General features: G+C 33.9%; 2 protein-coding genes across 9 annotated transcripts in view; one reads left to right on the top strand and one right to left on the bottom strand.

Annotated features, from left to right (window-relative positions):
* Nucleotides 1-2,586: 2,586 nt before the first annotated feature.
* The window catches only part of LOC107144218 (zinc finger protein Y-linked), a 65,460-nt gene continuing 48,972 nt past the window's right edge, over nt 2,587-19,074 (bottom strand). For 3 of the 8 annotated variants that reach the window (XM_048796425.1, XM_048796426.1, XM_048796427.1), the window contains 6 exons: nt 17,244-17,801; nt 11,673-11,822; nt 10,094-10,240; nt 9,631-9,783; nt 9,126-9,266; nt 2,587-6,221 (listed from right to left, as the gene is read on the bottom strand). In XM_048796425.1, coding sequence (XP_048652382.1) covers nt 5,038-6,221; nt 9,126-9,266; nt 9,631-9,783; nt 10,094-10,240; nt 11,673-11,822; nt 17,244-17,801 — 2,333 coding nt within the window. In that variant the 3' untranslated portion in view covers nt 2,587-5,037. The remainder of the gene's footprint in view (nt 6,222-9,125; nt 9,267-9,630; nt 9,784-10,093; nt 10,241-11,672; nt 11,823-17,243; nt 17,802-19,074) is intronic. The other 5 variants (XM_048796428.1, XM_048796429.1, XM_048796430.1 and 2 more) reach the window with 3 other exon arrangements.
* Nucleotides 6,737-7,279, top strand: LOC125614116 (ORM1-like protein 3). Its single transcript, XM_048796432.1, has one exon. The coding sequence runs from the start codon at nt 6,866-6,868 to the stop codon at nt 7,256-7,258; it is 393 nt and encodes a 130-aa protein (XP_048652389.1). The 5' UTR covers nt 6,737-6,865; the 3' UTR covers nt 7,259-7,279.

The raw sequence follows: 19,074 nt of genomic DNA, 5'->3' as shown, positions 1-19,074 counted from the left end.
ACAGCAAAATTAGTAACACCTTGGGACAAATAAAAAGAAAACACAGGTCACATAACACTTGAAAAGCAGCATACAGATCAAGTTTATATACAAATATGTAAATCCACAAGAAAGTGCAGAAACCAACAATCTAATTTAATTTACACCTCAAAGAACTAGAACAAGAAATAAACTCAAACTAGCAGAAAGGAAGATAAAATAAAGATCAAAGATAAAACAGATAAAAGCAGAAAAAGCAAGAAAATGTAGTTCATTTACTAAAAATATTTTTCAAAAACGAAAAATTCTTATTTAAATCAACTTTTAAATGTGTAGATTAGTTTTTTTTAAAAAAATTCCAGAAAAGACAAAGACAAAATTAAAATAGAAAATTAAACATTTTACCAGTACCACATAAGTAGAGCAACAAAGAGTAACAAATAAATCAGACTGAATAAATTCCTAGAAACAATCTACCAAAAGCTAATAATGAAGAAATAGAGAATTAAGATAACCTAAAACTTAGTTAAGAGGTTCAATCAGTAATCACAGATCTCTTACAAAAAAAATAAAAAAAAAAAACCCAGGATTAGCAGGCTTTGCTAGAGATTTCTACCAAATATTTTTTAAAAAGAATATAAACATGAATCCTTCTAAAAATATTCCAAAATATTAGAGGGCACACTTGAGTTCTTATTCTGAAGCCTGTACTAAAACCTAGAAGAGACACACACACACAAAAGACCAGTCATGTATCCTTATACTGAACAAACAAAAACCCACCCCACAAAAATGACCAACCAAATAAGTAAATAATATTTCAACAAAACATTAGCAAACTTCAAGAACAGATCAACCTTAGTATCTTATAACACATTAACAAAAAAAGAAAGGCATGATCATCTAAACTAATATGGGAAAAGGTTTTGGTTAAGATTTAACACCCTATAAAAACACTAAGTCAAAAGCAATTTCAAAACGACAAAAGTCACATTTTTACAAAACATTGCCTAGTATCAAATTTATGATGAAAGTCTGAAATCTTATTCACTAATATCAGGAATAAGGATATTAAATGATATAAGCTAGATAAAGAAAAAACAAAACAAAACAAAAAAACAACCACTACATGATTCTACTTGGATGAAAGTTACCAGGACCTGAGGGGACTCCAGTAACAAGTTATTATTATGGGTGTAGTTCCAGCTTTGCTGGAAATCTTGTTTCACAATGATATGAGTATGCTTTAATTACTAAATTGTATGCACTGAAGAAGGATTAAAATGGTAAATTTTAGCTAGGCATGATGGTGCACACCTGCCACCCCAGCCTAGCTTGTGTGAAACTAAGTTCAATTCCCAGTACTACAAGAGGAAATGATTGTTTAAACTTCCCTTTGCAACCACCCTTTTCTTCATATAGTAAAACCAACCAATCAACCAAACAAGCAACCAGATTTCTGGGCCTACAGTGATTTCTTATTCAGAAGGGATAGAGTAGGTAGGTTCAAGATTTTATACTCCGAACTAGTTTCTAGGTTATAAAAATTTTAATACCACGGTAACATTGGCAATCTCTGGCTCCCACTTCAAAAAGTTACTGCTTTCAAGAATTATACTTTAAAAAACTGAGCAATAATATGTCCTTTTTAGACAAGTCTTAAAATTTGTAGAAGATAAAAAAGAAACAGGCAAAATAAGTTGGAAATCATAAATCAGACTGAGAATGTTAGGTATATTAATATGTATTATTACCATGGTCTTTTCTAACTTCTTGCTCTTGCCAACATAGACATTTATGTTCTCTTACCATTCAATTTAAAGTTAGTATTTCAATTATTATGCAAATTTATTCCTACAAAGTAGAGGAATTGTAATACAATCTTTACTTTTAGAGTAAAAAAAAAATAATTACTTTGTGTCATCCAAACTAAAGAGACAGTAGCAAAGCATTGTGAATATTTTTAATATATCACTGACTGTATTTTAAGATATTAACTTTATGTTACATAAATTTTACCTCAAAAATAAATCCAAGTGTCTCAATCTTTTTTGCTTGTTTTTGACTCCTAGTCTAGATATTGATATTTAGTATGACAAGCATTTAAAACTATATTTTTATATAGCACATTAAAATATTACTAAAGGCCTACAAATTGAGCACAAAGGAACAAGGCACAAATGAGATATTCTACAACAGGGTCTTTTTGCTACAGAGATGTTAGTAATAATCACTGATTCGACAGATTCATAAAATTATACCAAGTGTCTTATTACCAAATTACATTCATACTGAAATAAACTACAAATGTTCTCAAAAACCTCTTAATAAGAGGAAAATTTATCTCAGAAAAGGGAGATGCTAAAACATGAGTTTTAAGAACAAATTCCTCATATGGCTTAGTAGTTATTAACCACTCTAAATATCACTTGTAAATTAATAGGATCATCAGTTTTGTATCTAAGTAACAAAAAATTGAAAACAATTAATAAACATCCTGCATTCCACTGGTAAACAGAAAAAGATTAAACTTACCAAAATTGCACACATATTTTCCTCAATAAAAAGTTTTAGTTTAGTACTGATATCAAATACACTAAACATTTATTAACAAGAAAATATTCTCCTTTTTATTTGCTTGTTATTCTCAAGTACACATTTACAATATTGTCACATTTTCTTTTTATGAATTTCTTAAGTATTTTACAATGTGTACTGAGGAAGACATATAATAATTTTTAATAGGCAATTTTATGAAACAATAACTTATGTTGTTGTAAAACTTTGTGCCATTTTAGAACATTTAACTGAAACATCAACTTTTTTAGCTTTGCTAATCAAATTTAAGAATTAAAACCAGCCTGTAACTAATAACAATATATAACAGTAAGTACAATTTCATGTTTTCTTCATACAAATATATTTTATCATATTCACGTGAACAAAGTATTATTACCTTTTAAAGGTTTCAACATTGTGTTTTAAAAAACAAAACTATGTACGACTCCAGATTATATGAGAAATATGATGTAAAATGTTGCGTTCTTTATCTTTCAGTTTATTTAAAAAACATAAATAACCTAGTTATCTGTATTAATTTTTTATGAAAGTTTTTAAATTCCTAAGTTTAAATTTTCATTTAAATATTTCCTTTTATATTATTTCAGGAAAGTCAAATTCAAAGGAGATTTAAAAGGTTAAGATTCTCACATACCCCAAAAAATAGGGTTTTCAAAACCAGTATAATGGCTAACACTAAAATTGAGTGGAACTATATGTAGAGAAGAAAGAAGGCATAAGAGATTTCAAAATCCATTTCATGGCTTCAGCTGGCATTAAGCTTAAATTCTTAGGGGACTAAAGAATTTGAAACAACAAACATTTATAATCCTATAGATGTAATTTCTGAATGTGAGAATGACAAAGAAAGGTGAAAGTTACATCCAGAAAGTAACAATGGAATGAAACACCATAATGAAGCCAGGAGGCAGCTTATCAAATGGGGAAAATTTCTTCTCGTCTTCCACAAGGTGCCACTAATGTGTCAACAGCTGATTTAAGGAACCTACATACTACTTTTGTTCTTCAAAATTCATATTAACCAAATTCTAATTAACAGAATTAATTATTACACATGTGCATAAATGTCACTGACTGCCAAAAAAATATATCAACTAAAAACCAAACCTGAAAGAACTGGTGATATCGCAAGGCAACAGATTTTCAATATATACTTAAAATACTTTTTATCTTCTAGTCATTGAAGTCAACATATATTATAAATCTTCAAGATGGCCAACCAAGAAATAAAAAAGCAGGAGGAACTTGCAAACTCTTAAGTTGTAATCAGCATTCTCTTACACTACTTCCTCTTGGTCCTACTTTCCTTGCAAAGATAGTTCCCTCAAGGGATTGTGAGAAAAAAACTAAAATACATATATCTGGATTAACCTTTGAGAAAAAATTTAAGTCTGAAATTTAAACTTTGAAAATACTCTATCTAAAAACACCTTAACTTCCATTTTTTGATTACTGAAGTTAAATAAATACCTTCACTTTTACTAATGTTCTTATTTTTCCCTTCTAATTCTTTAGCCAAATTTAGTTTCTCTGAATAGCAAGATTTAAAAATGATCTCAATACATCCCTAAATCTTTCATGTTATTATAAATTTAGCAGTTTTCATCACAGATGTAAATTTGGGAATTTTTGCATAAAAGCAATACGTATCTAAAATTTAGGGTACATTATACACCAAGTTGCAAAAAATTGTAAGGGCCACAATTTACCTCTAAAATACTGCACAATTCAGGCTGCACCAAGTCTCATTTGTAGAACATGACCATTTCAAAACAAAATAGCAAGAAGAAAAGAAACAAGTTAACAAGGCTATGTAAAATTCTTTTGTAAGATTTTTTCCAAAACTTCTTTATGCTGCAAAAAAGATATAAACATTATGGAAAAAAAAGGTCAAAGGTTTCTTGGGAAGCACTTTCTGCCTACTAAGCAAAATAAAAATTAAACAAACCTAAATCAGTGTTCCACAATCAGCAATGCTAGCAGCTCAAATAAAATGTTTCATTGTCAAGTAATCTGAAATGATTTCCATATCACACTAAGAAAGGATAATAGAATAGAATCTCCCACTTTCATCAACAGATGTCTCTAATGTGAAAAATATGTGTGAAAACCAATGAGTCAAAATGACTATTACATTTAGAGTTACCATCTTAAATTATTTTGTCTTAGCAGAGTACCTTCACAGTAAATAAGGTAAACAAATGAACAGTAAATATTTGAATACTGAAAATCAGTATAGAATTAAGGATCACTTTTTAAAAAGCAACTTGATTGTTGCCACCTTTCCTCATTTATTAAATAAACTGAATAGAATTCAGAACACTATAATGAATAAAATGCAAGGAAAAATAGAAGCAAAAATCATGTTTGTACATAGCATAAATCAATGTATACGGTATTGTATGAGAACAAGAATGATAGACTTTAAAATGGTTTTCCTGTTACAAGACCAACATCTGTACAAAGTCTGTGAACTTATTAGGACAGGCTAACTTCTTTGTGATGTCGCATTATGTGCTGGTTCTTTTCCGAAGGTCTTCGGAAACCTTTCTTGCAGTACTCACAACGATGAGGATAGTCTTTTGTATGAATGGAAATAACATGTCGTTTAAAGCCTGAGGCATCCGTAGTGCTATACTCACAGTACTCACACTGATAGACTTTCCGGCCACTGTGTGTCTTCATATGCTTTTTAAGCTCATTCTGTTGCCTAAATCCCTTTCTACATCTCTTACACCTAAATGGAAGGTCCTTTGTATGAACTGACAGAATATGGCGACTTAGTACAAATGGATCTGCAATTTTAAAGTCACAATGTCTACACTGGTGCATTTTTTTACCCTTGTGGGCAGCCACATGTTTCTTGAGTTCTGAAGGCCTGTGAAAGCCTTTATCACACATGTCACACTTATGGGGATAGTCCTTTGTGTGAACTGAAATTATGTGTCGCTTCAAATCACTTGAATTTGAACTCTTGTGGTCACAATGCAAACATTGGTGTGTTTTGCTTTCTTGATGGATAAGAGCATGTTGCTGCACCTCTTTGGTATCTGAGAAAGTCAGAAGACAAATATCACACTTGAACGGCATCTCTTTAGTATGTTTAGTTTTTACGTGCGTTTTTAAGTTAGAAGAGTCTGCAGATCTATATTCACAATATTGGCATTGGTATGGTTTCTCCCCAGTATGAATCCGCATATGTTTTTTGAGCTCTGATGGGTGACGAAAACCTTTACCGCATTCCACACAAATATGAGGAAAACTCTTGCTGTGGACTGCCAAAAGATGACGGTTCAATAACCCTTGTTCAGCTGTCTCATATTCACAGAATTTACACTTATGCATTTTGTTGTTTCCTTTTTCCTTATGCACCATTTTGTGAGTAAACAAAGCCCCAGTGTGAGAGAAATGCTTTCCACACTCATCACACTCAATGACTTTCTCTACCTTGCTGGTCAATTTGTGGCTTTCCAAGTGATTATGTAAACTTATCTTTTTGTTGGTAGTGTAATCACAGTCAGTACAGCAATACTTCTTCTTGGCAATGTGTTCAGGATGGTTTTTCATGTGTCTTTTCAAAAAACCTCTTGATTTAAACTTCTTCCCACAAATCATGCAAGGGTAGACAGTCAAGGGATGTCCATCAGGACCAATAATTATTGCTAAGGAAAAAAAATAAAATAAAAGAACATAAGAGATCAAAATCTATCTGTTGTATTTTCTTCAAAACATTAAGTGTTTTCTGAATATTACTGGGCATGGACTCCTACACTTACGGACATTTCTTTCATTGCTTTTCTACATTAGAAACATTACAACCTTACAATAATGAGAATGTGGTTTGCTTCTCTATGACCATACTAATCCTAATCCTTCCAGTTTAAAAAATGAACAAATAAATTAAGTAGTGATAAAACTACATCAACTTATAAAGAAATATGTTAAAAAAGTCATTCATGAATAAAGCTTAGCATTTTTAAATTTATTACAAGAGGTGATTAAAACCAGAAATAGTTAATCACAGAGACATATCCCCAGCTCTTTTTGAGATAATGTTTTGTTAAATAGCAAAGTTAAACAGCAAAGACCTTGAACTTGTGATCCTCCTACCTCAACCTCATGAGTGGCTGCCAGTAACCAATCTTTAAAACTTTTCTTTAGGCTGATTCCTCTGGAGCTGCCAGTGGGGTGCTGCCGCCGCTGTTTATTACAGCTGCTAAAGTAGCTGCAGCCCCTGTTCCCGGGCACCCCTCCTGGGCCCTCAACCTCCTGCTCCGCACAAGCAGCAGTGGAGAGGGGTGTCAGGATGAATGTAGGCACAGCACACATCGAAGTGAACCCCAATATGCAGGTGATGAACAGCCGTGGCATCTGGCTCTCCTATGTGCTCGCCATTGGGCTTCTTCATGTCGTGCTGCTGAGCATCCTCTTCGTGAGAGTACCTGTTGTCTGGACCCTCACCAACCTCATCCACAACATGGGCATGTACATCTTCCTGCACACAGTGAAAGGGACACCCTTCGAGACCCCAGACCAGGGCAAAGTGAGGCTGTTGACCCACTGGGAGCAGATGGATTATGGGGTCCAGTTCACAGCTTCTCGGAAGTTCTTCACCATCACACCCATTGTGCTGTACTTCCTAACCACCTTCTACACCAAGTACGACAGATCCATTTTATCCTCAATACTGTGTCTCTGATGAGCATTGTCATCCCTAAGCTGCCCCAGCTCAATGGAGTCCACATTTTTGGCATCAACAAGTACGGCGGCTGCAGCCCCTTCCCCAGCATGGGGTGGCAGGTGTTTGCTGTGATGCTGAAGACAAGGAGCCTCTGGACTCTGACGGAGATGGGGATCACTCCTCTGGGCCTAGTTCCCCCTTGATTCCCCAGTAGCTGACTTGGAGTAGCTTGTAGTGGGTTGGGGTGGGACCCTGGGCTCTACTCATTCTGATTTTTTTTGATTCTTTCCTTTTGCCTTTTGAATAGACTCCATGGGGTGGTCATGGAAGGGGCTGGGCTCCCGGGCTGAACATGGACCTAGATCTCCGGGGTTGGGACAGGAGGCAAGGGAGAAATCCCTGTTTGCTTGTTTACCCTCAGGCAGCCAAAGCACTTTAATGCCTGTGAGGGAGCAGAGGAAGGTACAGCTTCTGGATTGTTTCGTTTTGGTTCTTCAGGCTATAGGACGACAATGTATTTTTGTACTTATGGAAACAAGTGTGTGACAGTATCTCACCCCTCTGGGTAAAGAGCTGTCTGATCCTAGTCCCAGGCTTTTGGTGGCTCCCCTGCACCCCACTCTGGGTGCTGGGTGGGAATGGGGAGTGTGATAGGGGAGGTGGTGGTGGGGGCATACATGGCCTGGTTCTGGAGGCAAAGGGCAAGGGCCCTGCCATCTCATCCCAGTGGAGTTGGAGAGAGGGCAGTGGTGGGTAAGGGTGGGGGTAGTAAGCCGAGTCTTAAAAGAATGGGCCTCAGCAAGTGGACATGTGTTGTAAAAGGGGAGTGGGAAGAAGCTAGTCCCACTTCCTTCTCACCCAGAGAATGGTCTTGGGGTAAGGGAAGTGGCTGTGGGTTTGAAACTCCTGGACTGGTGTGAGGGGCGGGCTTGGGTGGAAGAGGCTATGTCACTGTTAGCACAGGTACAGTTTGACACTGACCTCTGTGTGGTGCAAAGGTGTGAGGAAGCTGCAACAAAAACTGGGGACAGTGGGGCCCTTCCATAGTCCCTCACCTTATGACCTCCCTGTTCAGACTGGTGCCAGGCAGGGCCTTTTGAGGGAAGGTACACATGGGGTTCTGAAACCACCTCTACTTGGTGGTGGGCTAAAGGGTCAGGCAGGGTGGTGGCTGTAGCCACTGTCTTAGTCCAAGGAGGGAGACAGGAGGGGCTGGCTAGAGAGGAGGCACCTTCTCCTCTCCCCAGTCCTACTGGGAGCATGTTACATTGAAAAGGTGTGAGTGCCCAAGCCCTCTGCTGGGGGGCCTGAGGGAGGAGGAGAGTTCACTCATTTTGTTTTCTGCCTCCTAGCCCATCCTCACCCCACACATCACAGGGAACTTTCACCTTAAATCTTTCTAAGCAAAGTGTGAATAGGATTTTTACTCCCTTTGTACAGTATTCTGAGAAACGCAAATAAAGGGCAATATGTTCCTGTTAAATAAAAACAAAAACTTTTCTTTAAACATTAAAATTGGTAAACAAAATAATATAGCAAAGAATAGCAAAGAGGTTGACATCTTCCCTACTCCTTTAAGCTGACTATAATTCATATTTGTTCACTTAACGTTAACTAACATAGTTATGATTTATTTTCATTTATGGTAAATCGCCTGAAACTCTAATTAATTTTCCTTGATATCTGGTCCACAGACTGTTCTTTTATCTAAGGAAAAATTCATGAAAATAATTTGAGTTTTGAAATTATATTTTCAAATTCAATACACAATAGCTACATGTAGCTGAGCAGCTAATATGGCATTATGACACTCCTGTGGATAAATACTATTTTCCTCTGAGAGCTGCCCAGCAGAGTTTGTACTGTGGAATTCATGTGCTCCCACCTGTTTGGTACTGCTTGGAATCAGGTCTTCTCCTTTTCTTTGGTTTTTGTTTAGCTAGTCTGCTAAGGCCAGCAGACTCATCTATGTGCAAGAGGGCACTTGCTGTGCCATTCCGGTTTTCAATTCCATCAGAATTATTACCTAACAATGAGCATTAAAAAACAACATTATAAAGTACAGTGAACTACAAAGAATTTCGAAAAAAAAAATGATTTAACTACAATGAAAATTAAGTCATGATGCTTAAGAATTAAAGAGATTCGCCATTTCAGGAAATAAGTTTTATGGCCGAGTTTTAAGCAAGACCACAGCATTTTTCCAACAGACTCCCTCTGTTGTCTTCCAAATTATGAAATAATAAGCCATATAAAATAAAGCAATCTGAAAGTTATAGACTTATTTTCATATGCATGAAATCATAATACCATTAATTCATATTTCTGAAATCTCAACCACAGAATCCATTTTTCATTGTACAAACATTAAAGAATCATTCAATCCTTACCATAAGCTGCTGCCCATGCAATTGGCATGAAGGCTTTCATTTCACTGTCATCTATCTGCTGTTCATGCACAGCAGCAGCTGCTGCTGTAACAGCAGCATCTTCTTCTCCTACAATCACTTCCATATAAACCTCATCAGTGATCTCAGCAACATCTAAATACAAATTAATAAAAATGTTTTATGAGTTTCAACTCATACACGAACAATATATTAGCAGTTTAAATATAGCAGTGAATATTCAACAAATATTGATTGAACATTCCTTGGATTTCACAGTATTTTATTTAAAGCAACAATCTAAGCATACATTAAGAAACACTAATATGATGTTTGGGATAATGTTAGCATAATAAATTTCTTTAAGTATTGCTGACCAAATACTGGTTGCATTAAAAACAAACAAAAAACAAAAAAAAACTTTAGAAACATAAAATTACTTCCCACAAAAAGGCCACCTGCTTACTTAAATCTTCATCTTCTTGTTGGGAGTCATTGACAGTCATATAAACCATCTTTTCCCTAGGAACACGAATAGTGCTGTTCTGATCAAGAAGTTCAACTCCATGATCGTTTTCAGGCTCACTCTCCACAATGTCTACTGTTCCACCTACTAAGATAAAGACAGCTCCAAGAATTTATTTGAATCCTCATTTGAACAGGCTCTTTTTTATATTTTTATGTAACATTAAAATATATATCTTAACATTTTTCATAGAACTAAAAAAAAAAAAAAACACCCACTCTTAAAATAAAGAATAGTTAGAGCAATTTTAAACCAAAAAAGCAATGCTGGAAGCATCATAATACCGGACTTCTAATTATGCTACAGAGTTAATTACACTGCTAAAAGTTGTTTGGTACTGGCATTAAAAAAAAGACAAAGAGCACTGGCACAGAACAGAAAATACAGAGACAAACACACCCATCAAAAGTCATCTGATCCTTGACAAAGGTATCAAATATATACACAGGAGAAAAGACATCCTGTTTGATGTCTGGTGATGGGACAACTGATTTATCCCTAAGTAGAAGAATGAAAGTAGATCCTGATCTCTCAACTTGCAGAGAAAACTAATCAAAATGGATGAAAGAGCTCAGAATTAGACAAAAACTATTTAACTGCTACAACAAAATGTAAGTCAAAACTTCAGTTTTTAAGCACAATGACTTTCTCAATAGGAATCTTAAAGCTCAAAAAATAATAAATGGTATGATATCAAATTAAAATGCTTCTTCATAGCAAAGGAAACAATTAGGAATGTGAAGAGAGAACTTAAAGCATGGGAAAAAAAAAAAATCTTTGCAAACTATTCTTTTGACAGAGGATTACCACAGTATACTGACTCAAAAAGCTTTACACCAAAAAACTAGATAAAATAATCTAATTAGTATATAGGCAAATAAATTAAACAGACACCTCTCAAGAGAAGAAATACAAATTAACCAACAAATATATTTTAAAAATTTCAATAACATTAGCAAATAGGAAAATGCAAATCAAATCACATGAAGGGACTGGGATTGTGGCTTAGTTGGTAGAGTGCTCATCCAGGTATCCAATAAGAGATGGGTGAATAAAGAAAAAGTGATATGCATACACAATGGCTTTTTACTTAGCCACAAAGGAAAATGAACTATGACATTTGTAGGAAAATGGATGGAACCTGAGACCAATACATTACGTGAAATAAGTCCAACTCAGAAGGTTAAGGGTCATATATGCAGAACTACAGATGACTAAGGAAAAAAAAAGTGAGGATACATCTCATAAAAATCAAAGGAAATCAGTAGAGAGAGTGATCACTGAGTAGCACATGGAGTGGGAGGGGGAAAATGCTGGTGAGTGATACTGGCCAAATTACAGTTTTAAATTGTGTGCAGGTATGAATATTTAACAAAATATTCTATCAATATATATAATATAAAGCACCAATAAAAAATGTGGGGAAAAAGTCTTAAAAGTATCTTCAAAAAAGATACTTCAAATTGCCTTAGTTTTAAATAAAACCATTACGCTGAAGAATCTGAAGCCTTCCTCTTACCTAAGTCATCCTCACCAGGGTCAGCTTTAAAAATGTATACCTTGATGACTTCAGGGCAAGTGCCTTCTACTTTACAAGAATCAATATCTGACTCTGCACTGGTATTCACAGCAGTGGAACCATTATGTTCTATTTTGCCAGCATCATCCACTACAGAGGGAAAAATATATCACAAAAAATTAACAATATGCTTACATAAAATATTGCCATTTTTGTACAAATAAAATATAATCTGATTCACATAAGCTTAAATGATTTTAGCTAGACAAGTATTAGATGCAATGAATACATTTTAAATGACTTCTAGGAGTGGAATAAAATATTAAAAGTATTTCTTATAAATCAAACTTCTGGAATTCACAAACCTTAGTAAACACAGTACCATCTTATACATTCACTACTTCTGAATACAACAAAACATTTAAAAATCAAAATATGATTATCAGAAAGATACATTGCCAGGTATGAACTGAAGAATGTATCTATAATGACTGAACTAAAGCTGTGGTGATAGCAAAGATTTAAATTCAGTCTTATTTTTAACAGTGGCTTATGAACACAGAAGACAAATTTTGGAAGCTGAAATATTCTTTCAAATTCCCCATCATGGTCTTTTTTGGGAGAGGGGTTCGTTCTTTCTTTTTTTTGGAATTGCTAAATGAACCTAGGGCTCTGCCAGTGCAAGGCACAACTCTGCTGCTGAGGTATATGGCAGCTCCCCCTATATCATAGCTCCCCCATCACTATCTTAAGAAGCACAACTAAATTCTATTATCAAAATTCTTACATAGCTTACATTACAGATGAACTTATTCTGAAAAAATTAACTCTGAAAAGCATAACTACAGTGACACTTAATTTTAAATTTCTTACTCATTAGGAATAAAAGACCACATGCAAACAATATACTGAATTTTTTTCCTTACTAATTTTTTTCCCTACTAATATGATAAAATCTAACTACTTCAGTTTAAATGCAAAAAAAAAAAAAAAAAAAAGACCCAAAAATACTGAGCCACTAAAAAATTAAGATTTGGTGGTGGTGGATTTTCTGACACACTAACAATACTTATATTTGCAAACCCCATTTTAGCACACATTTGATAACAATACTGAAATATCACTTAGGAATACACTAGTTAAATTTTTTTGTACAATTTAAAATTTAATGTGTATATGTTTATGCTGAAATTGTACTCTCTAGTGCAAACTCTGTTAAACTGAAGTAGAACATTATTCTTCTTCAAACTGACTTACTCATGTCATTGAAAAAAATAAAGAACTTTAAAAACCTGTAATTTAGAAAATTCTCTAAAAATAGGATTACCATAGTAGAGTTTGGAATAATTTGGCAAAACCATGTTTTGTGCTATCAAAGAAACAAAAGAAAAAATACCTCACTCACATTTCAAGAGAATAACATTTACAAAGAATACAGCAGGGATTTAAAAATATTACTGAAATAGCATAATGATTTTTAAAAATGTGTTCTTCAATACTGCTGCAATGCAATATGTGAGTGAGAAGTGTAGCCAACTATGAAATGAAAGTGAAGTCACAGAGGGCTTTGTGGAACAGGCAGAAATACTGAATCCTGGAGGGATGGAGATTTCTCAATCTACTTAAAGTCATAATCTGCAGGTATGCAACTAGGTTAACTTATCAATTTAAACATATTCTGTTACTAGGGATTCTTAAAGAGGCTTGAAAACTTCCAATTTCATCATGATGTTTGCTATACCATCCTGCTGACTTAGAAAAGGTCATATGAATTGACATGACCTGTGAATCTACTGCAATGATGTAACAGATGATGAGATCTGAATCCAAATAGAGATAATACATCTGAGATAAATGACCTCACCTGGAATCATAGGAATAAAATGAACATAATAGATGAAAGACTGAGATATGAAGCCACCTCCTAGCCATGTGAGACCGGAAGTAGACACAGATGTGGAGTTACGGACAAAATGTTTCGTAAAATACTACAGTATAAAAAAGAACTGGGCCAACATCAGAGTCCTAGAAATCTTATAATTTAAAAGAAGGAAAAGAAAATTCACAAAGGAACCCACGAAGAGAGAGCTGGAGAGGTTGACAGAAGGGCCGGAAAGAAGTTAGAAAGCTTGAAGTCCTATTTAAACCTACGTAATAACTGAGCACAAATACAAATCAAAGAAGAATATACAAGTTAAGGAAACTGTAAATGACCAGGCATCACAATGTTCTTGAAGACAAGTGGCATACAGAAGCCATATGGAGGTTATTAAAAAAGGTAAGGTGTAAATTTTTTTAAGTCTAATTTTATAATTTTTTCCCCAGGAGATTATATACATATTTCCCTCCAAGACTAGGAAAGGAACCCAGAGCTTCTTCCAAACTGGGCAAATATTCTACTTCTGATCATACCTCCACTCCCACAATTCTAGTTCTAAAAAGAAGAAAAAAGAAGTGTGACTAGAATAGGTTATAGGTTCAAGACAATTTAGTAAACTAATCATTGTTCTTTGGGGAAAATATAATGACTGATTTAGTGGATGTGGTAAAATCGCAAGGTAAAAATTTTGAAGGAAATTGGAGAAGGTCAAACTAGAGCAAACAGGAAGGAAAAAAAAGACTTTATTCTTTTGAGACTCAAGGTCAGAAAGTACATATAAATTAAAATATAACCAAGTTATTTTTGAGGAAATAGCAGTATAAGAAAGGAAAACAGCATACAGTTTTAACAACATGTATACAACAAGAAGCAAAGACTAACAGTAGGTAAGTGAGGGAGAATAAGTTTTCTTGAAGTTAAAAAAAAAAAAAATCAGCCTTTCTGATTACAAATTAAACATATTACAAATAAAACCTTTAGGTATCCCTCAACCCTAAACTTGTAAACTATCAAAATGCAAATAGTATTATTACTATGTTTTATAAAAATAATTTGAGGGCAGAAAACAAGAATCACATCCTAATTATGATTGATATGTACCAGGTTTTTTACTTTTTCTAAGTTAAATATATTTATGCAATCAACTAAAGTTATTTTTCTCAAAGAAGATCTGAAATTCCAAAGTGAGATAGCCAAAATAAATCTAATTTCTCCAGATATCTCATTTCTGAATAATATTAATGCATATGAAGCTGGTCTTTCTTTCAAACTTTATAAACAATGACTGTAACAGGTACTACAAAATCAAATTTCTTATATTTACAAGGTCAAGATGGATGGATGTGCTTATAAATGTTAAAAAGTTTCCAAGTAACTGGAAAATACCTTTTGCAAATCAAAAGTATCTAATAATTTGGGGACCTGAAAAAATGCCAAATATGTAACCAATAGCCTGAAGTAGAGATCTTTCTGGTAAGTTCCTTTTTAGTATGTAAACATATTTCAAATATAAAACTTACCTGAGGATGACCAAAGCTATTCTAAGAGAAAAAATAAAATTCACAATAAAAATTTCACTTTGAAAAGGTATAGCCCACTAAATATAAAATTATTCTACATATATTTGACCAAAAAGAAAATTGTGAGGTGGCCAGTTACTACTCAAAAATTATAATTTTAATAATTCTTATAAAGCTGAATTAACATGTTTTAATTTCTAAAAAAAAAACTGTCTTTTAAAAAAATATAGAAAGCAAAAACTAGAAATTTAGAGGTAGGCCATTACAAAAGAGATGTTAGTTCTAGAAATTAAAGTGGCTTATAACAACTACCTGTACATGACATTTAATAACTACTTTAGTTTTCTAAATATTCCATCTCACTGTTAAGATATGTGAGATAAAACTTGGGGTGGTGTGTGAATCTCTGTAGAGTTAATAAGCTGCTAAGTAAGGGGGAGTAGATGGAGGATTGTCTTTAGAAGTAAGCTTTACTGGGTTAAATTTAACTTTACTGGGTGATTACATCACTTCTCTGCTTCTGTAGAAAATAAATCACAATTTTACTGAAAAAAAAAAAAAATGTTGGATTTGCATTCAAACTGCATATTTTCTAAGTTAATATCCCAACCATTAAATATTTTCCATTTCAGTCTTCTAATGAATGACAGGGATTGTCTCCTCATTTTATTTAAATTATCTCTGAAAATCATATTTTTGCTAAGGATTAAGAAGTTATTAAGGTTTATTTACTACCACCCACCCCAGGAAAATAGTTAATTATCTAATTTCTCTCTCCTGAAGCTCTGAAGCTTAGTCTGTCCTACTGTTTAGTACATATACATTAGTGCTTCTTTTCTCATAAAGTAAAAAAACAAGCAAAACCCAAAATTCCTACAGGAGCACAACTAAAAATGTATTTCAGTGAAAACTTGTCTTGCCTTGAATATTCTTTCCTTGATATGACATTCTTATGTAAGGAACTATTTTTAAAAAGAAATTAAAGTGAACTCAAATTTAGTCAGCTTAAACACTGAAAGAAATAACACTATTTAGACATTACACTATGCATAATACAAACAGTAGAAAAAAAAATGAGTTGTTTTAAATATATATATATATACATTATGGACTGATTTAAAACAATGTTTAAAAAAGTATGGCTCATGCTGGGCATGGTGGCCCATGCCTGTAATTCCAGCAGCTTAGGAGGCTGATGCAGGAAGACTGCAAGATGAAAATGAAAGCCAGCTTCAGCAAGTTAGCAAGGCCCCAAGAAATTCAGTGAGACCCTGTCTCTAAATAAAAACAAAAAACAAGGGCTGGCCAGGATGTGGCTCAGACGTGAGTGTTCCTGGGTTTAATCCCTGGTACCAAAAAAAAAAGAAAAAGAAAAAGAAAAAGAAAAAAGGGTAGCATAGAAAATCCCTTTCAAATTTCAAAACAAAACAAAAACCTTTAACCTACACACATGTAAACTAAGAAGTTCAGTAAATCAAAGATGTCACATCCAGTAGTGATTACACTCTGGTAAACAAAAGAGAAATTCTTAAAAGCAGCTAAACCAGATAACAGTTATTACATAAAGGTTTTTCTTTTTTCAATAATAATAATAGCTGACTTGTCTCAAAATTGAACTTTAAAAATGAAGGAATAAAAAAAAAAGCAGGAGTAAAATTAAGACACTTTACTGATGATCAAACCATAGTAATTGAAACTATAAATATTTGCTTAGAGACAGACTCAACTGTTTATATCAAGGCTACTTGAGACTAATTCTCAGTTCTCATTTGACTTGCCCTGGAAACTTACGGCATAAAATACTTTATTCTCTTTTCTGAACACAAATTAATACATGCAATTCCTTTCTGAAGTAATGCAGGTAGGTTTATCAAGATTTATCTTAATTTTACAGAAGTTTAAGTGAAAAACCTTCAACTATTATGTAATGAGGGAAAGCAGCCTTTGCAGCCTTTTAAAAACACCTTTGAATCTGGGCTTGGTGGTGCACACCCATTACCTCAGCTGCTCACAAACTTGAGGCGGGATGATCAAAAGGAAACTTAGCGAGATTCTATGTCAAAAAGGGATGGGGATATAGTTCAGTGCTTGCCTAGCATGTGAGGCCCAGGATTCAATCCTTAGTACCAGAAACGAAAACACCTCTGATAGTCAGCATACACCAAGACTTACAGGAAATCATAAGGTAATCCTCACAGTTGCTTTTGTCATCATCCTGGTGGTCCACAGGAATTCCATTGGCATCTATGACTGCTTCAGAGGCACAATCTGCTACTAATACTTCTGAAACTAAGTTAGTCGTCAGAGGATCAGTGACAATTTCTGCTTCCACCTCACTATCATGAACCACATGTTCAACGTGTCCAACATTGGACATGTGTATAGATTCACTTGTCAAGACGTGTTCTGGCATGGACATTGAGGTTGAAGTAATGTCAGATGGTAAAACATCATCTGGAACTGTGCAATGTGCTAAAGAAACTTCTCTGGTTACATCTGAATCAAGTACTTGCTCAGGAATGATGACACTGTCAGATACATCAGCTTCCTCTAAAATATCTGAGCACTGAACATCCTCTATAACAACATCTTCAATGACATCTTGAATTACAACAGAGTCTTGTACATCAGGAACAAAGTTATGCACAGTTATGTCTGAATTTGAAACAAAAACAGTTTCTTGTACTTCCACAACAATTTGATCACCATCCATGTGTGTAGAATCAGTTCCTTAAGAATAAAAATTAAGACAATAAATTTCAGGTGAGTAGGTAGGATTAAAAGTCAAATAATTTTTACTAGAAAACAGTCTACCTTCTCTGTGTTCCTCAAACACTAAAATAAAGAAATTAAGAAGGGATCTATTTCTAATTCATATAATGAGTAAAAATTAATCCAACATTTTTTTTAGAATATAAACATGAGAAATTCCCCATGCCACTGAACCAAAATCTTTTAAGAGATGACTATAATATATAAAGTAGTACAAATCAAAAAATAAATACACCATTTTTCTTCATTATGTTTTACTTCCACTGCTTCTTTTCTCAACATATAAATTTTCTTCTTTTTACACACACACACATTTTTTTTTGTTTACTTTTCTCTTATTTCTTCTATTCCACAATTTCTCCAGTTTGTTCTTCTACAACATACTATCAGTATCTATTTGGCAACGACAAAATAACACTTTGAATCTAAGCTTTACAAAACAATCACAGTAGGAGTGAAAAGTGAGATAGATCACTAAGCAAGAGAGACAACTGAGAATAAAACTGGTTGGACAAATAAATGAACACAAGTGCAGCTGCCTAGAGGTAGTAGAGGTGAGGATAGCTGGGATGGGGCCTACCCTAATTTCATCAGTTAACTGTTTCCATCTTGCCTATTCTCCTATATCCCAGACCAAAAATCTCAGAGTAGTTCCTCAGAAGATGAAATCCTTATGTCCATTCTGTAGTTAAAAAGGTAGAAGAGCAAGCCATTGAAAGCCCACAAAGATCAAATGACTTAACCATGATCACAAAATTTGCATAGCATATGCAGCTCAATAAATATTATTCTTTATAAATTCCACAAGTAGAAAAGAAGTCATATCTTTACCAAATAATGTAACAATAATTATAAAAAATACAATACAAAATACTTGGGTATTATGGCTCCTAGTCCAGAGAAAGGCAAACATAAGAGATTTGCATGTGAAATACTCAGATGATTGGCACTTTGGGTTTTAACTCAGATTAGGACTGAGTCCAAGCAAGGGCCTAAATGAGAAATTCTGTCAAAAGCAATGGCATCCAAGAAACACAAAGCTTCTACCATCTGATTGCTGCCCTGACACATAGATCAAAGATCAATATGTCCAAAACCCAATAGGTTATATGAAGTTTTCAAAGTTAGTTAATGTACACTTAAATTATATATATATATTATAATAATGAAAAAAGTTTGCTTTTATTTCTATAAAATTTTTACAAAATGTTTTATAATGGTATGAAGCAAC

This window comes from Marmota marmota, unplaced genomic scaffold (genome assembly GCF_001458135.2).
Source record: "Marmota marmota marmota unplaced genomic scaffold, marMar, whole genome shotgun sequence".
NCBI lineage: Eukaryota > Metazoa > Chordata > Mammalia > Rodentia > Sciuridae > Marmota > Marmota marmota.
This window is presented reverse-complemented; position numbering and strand designations above follow the sequence as displayed.

What these genes read in the sequence shown, in the direction of transcription:
- LOC125614116 (XM_048796432.1), top strand. Translation starts at nt 6,866, where the DNA reads ATGAATGTAGGCACAGCACACATCGAAGTGAACCCCAATATGCAGGTG.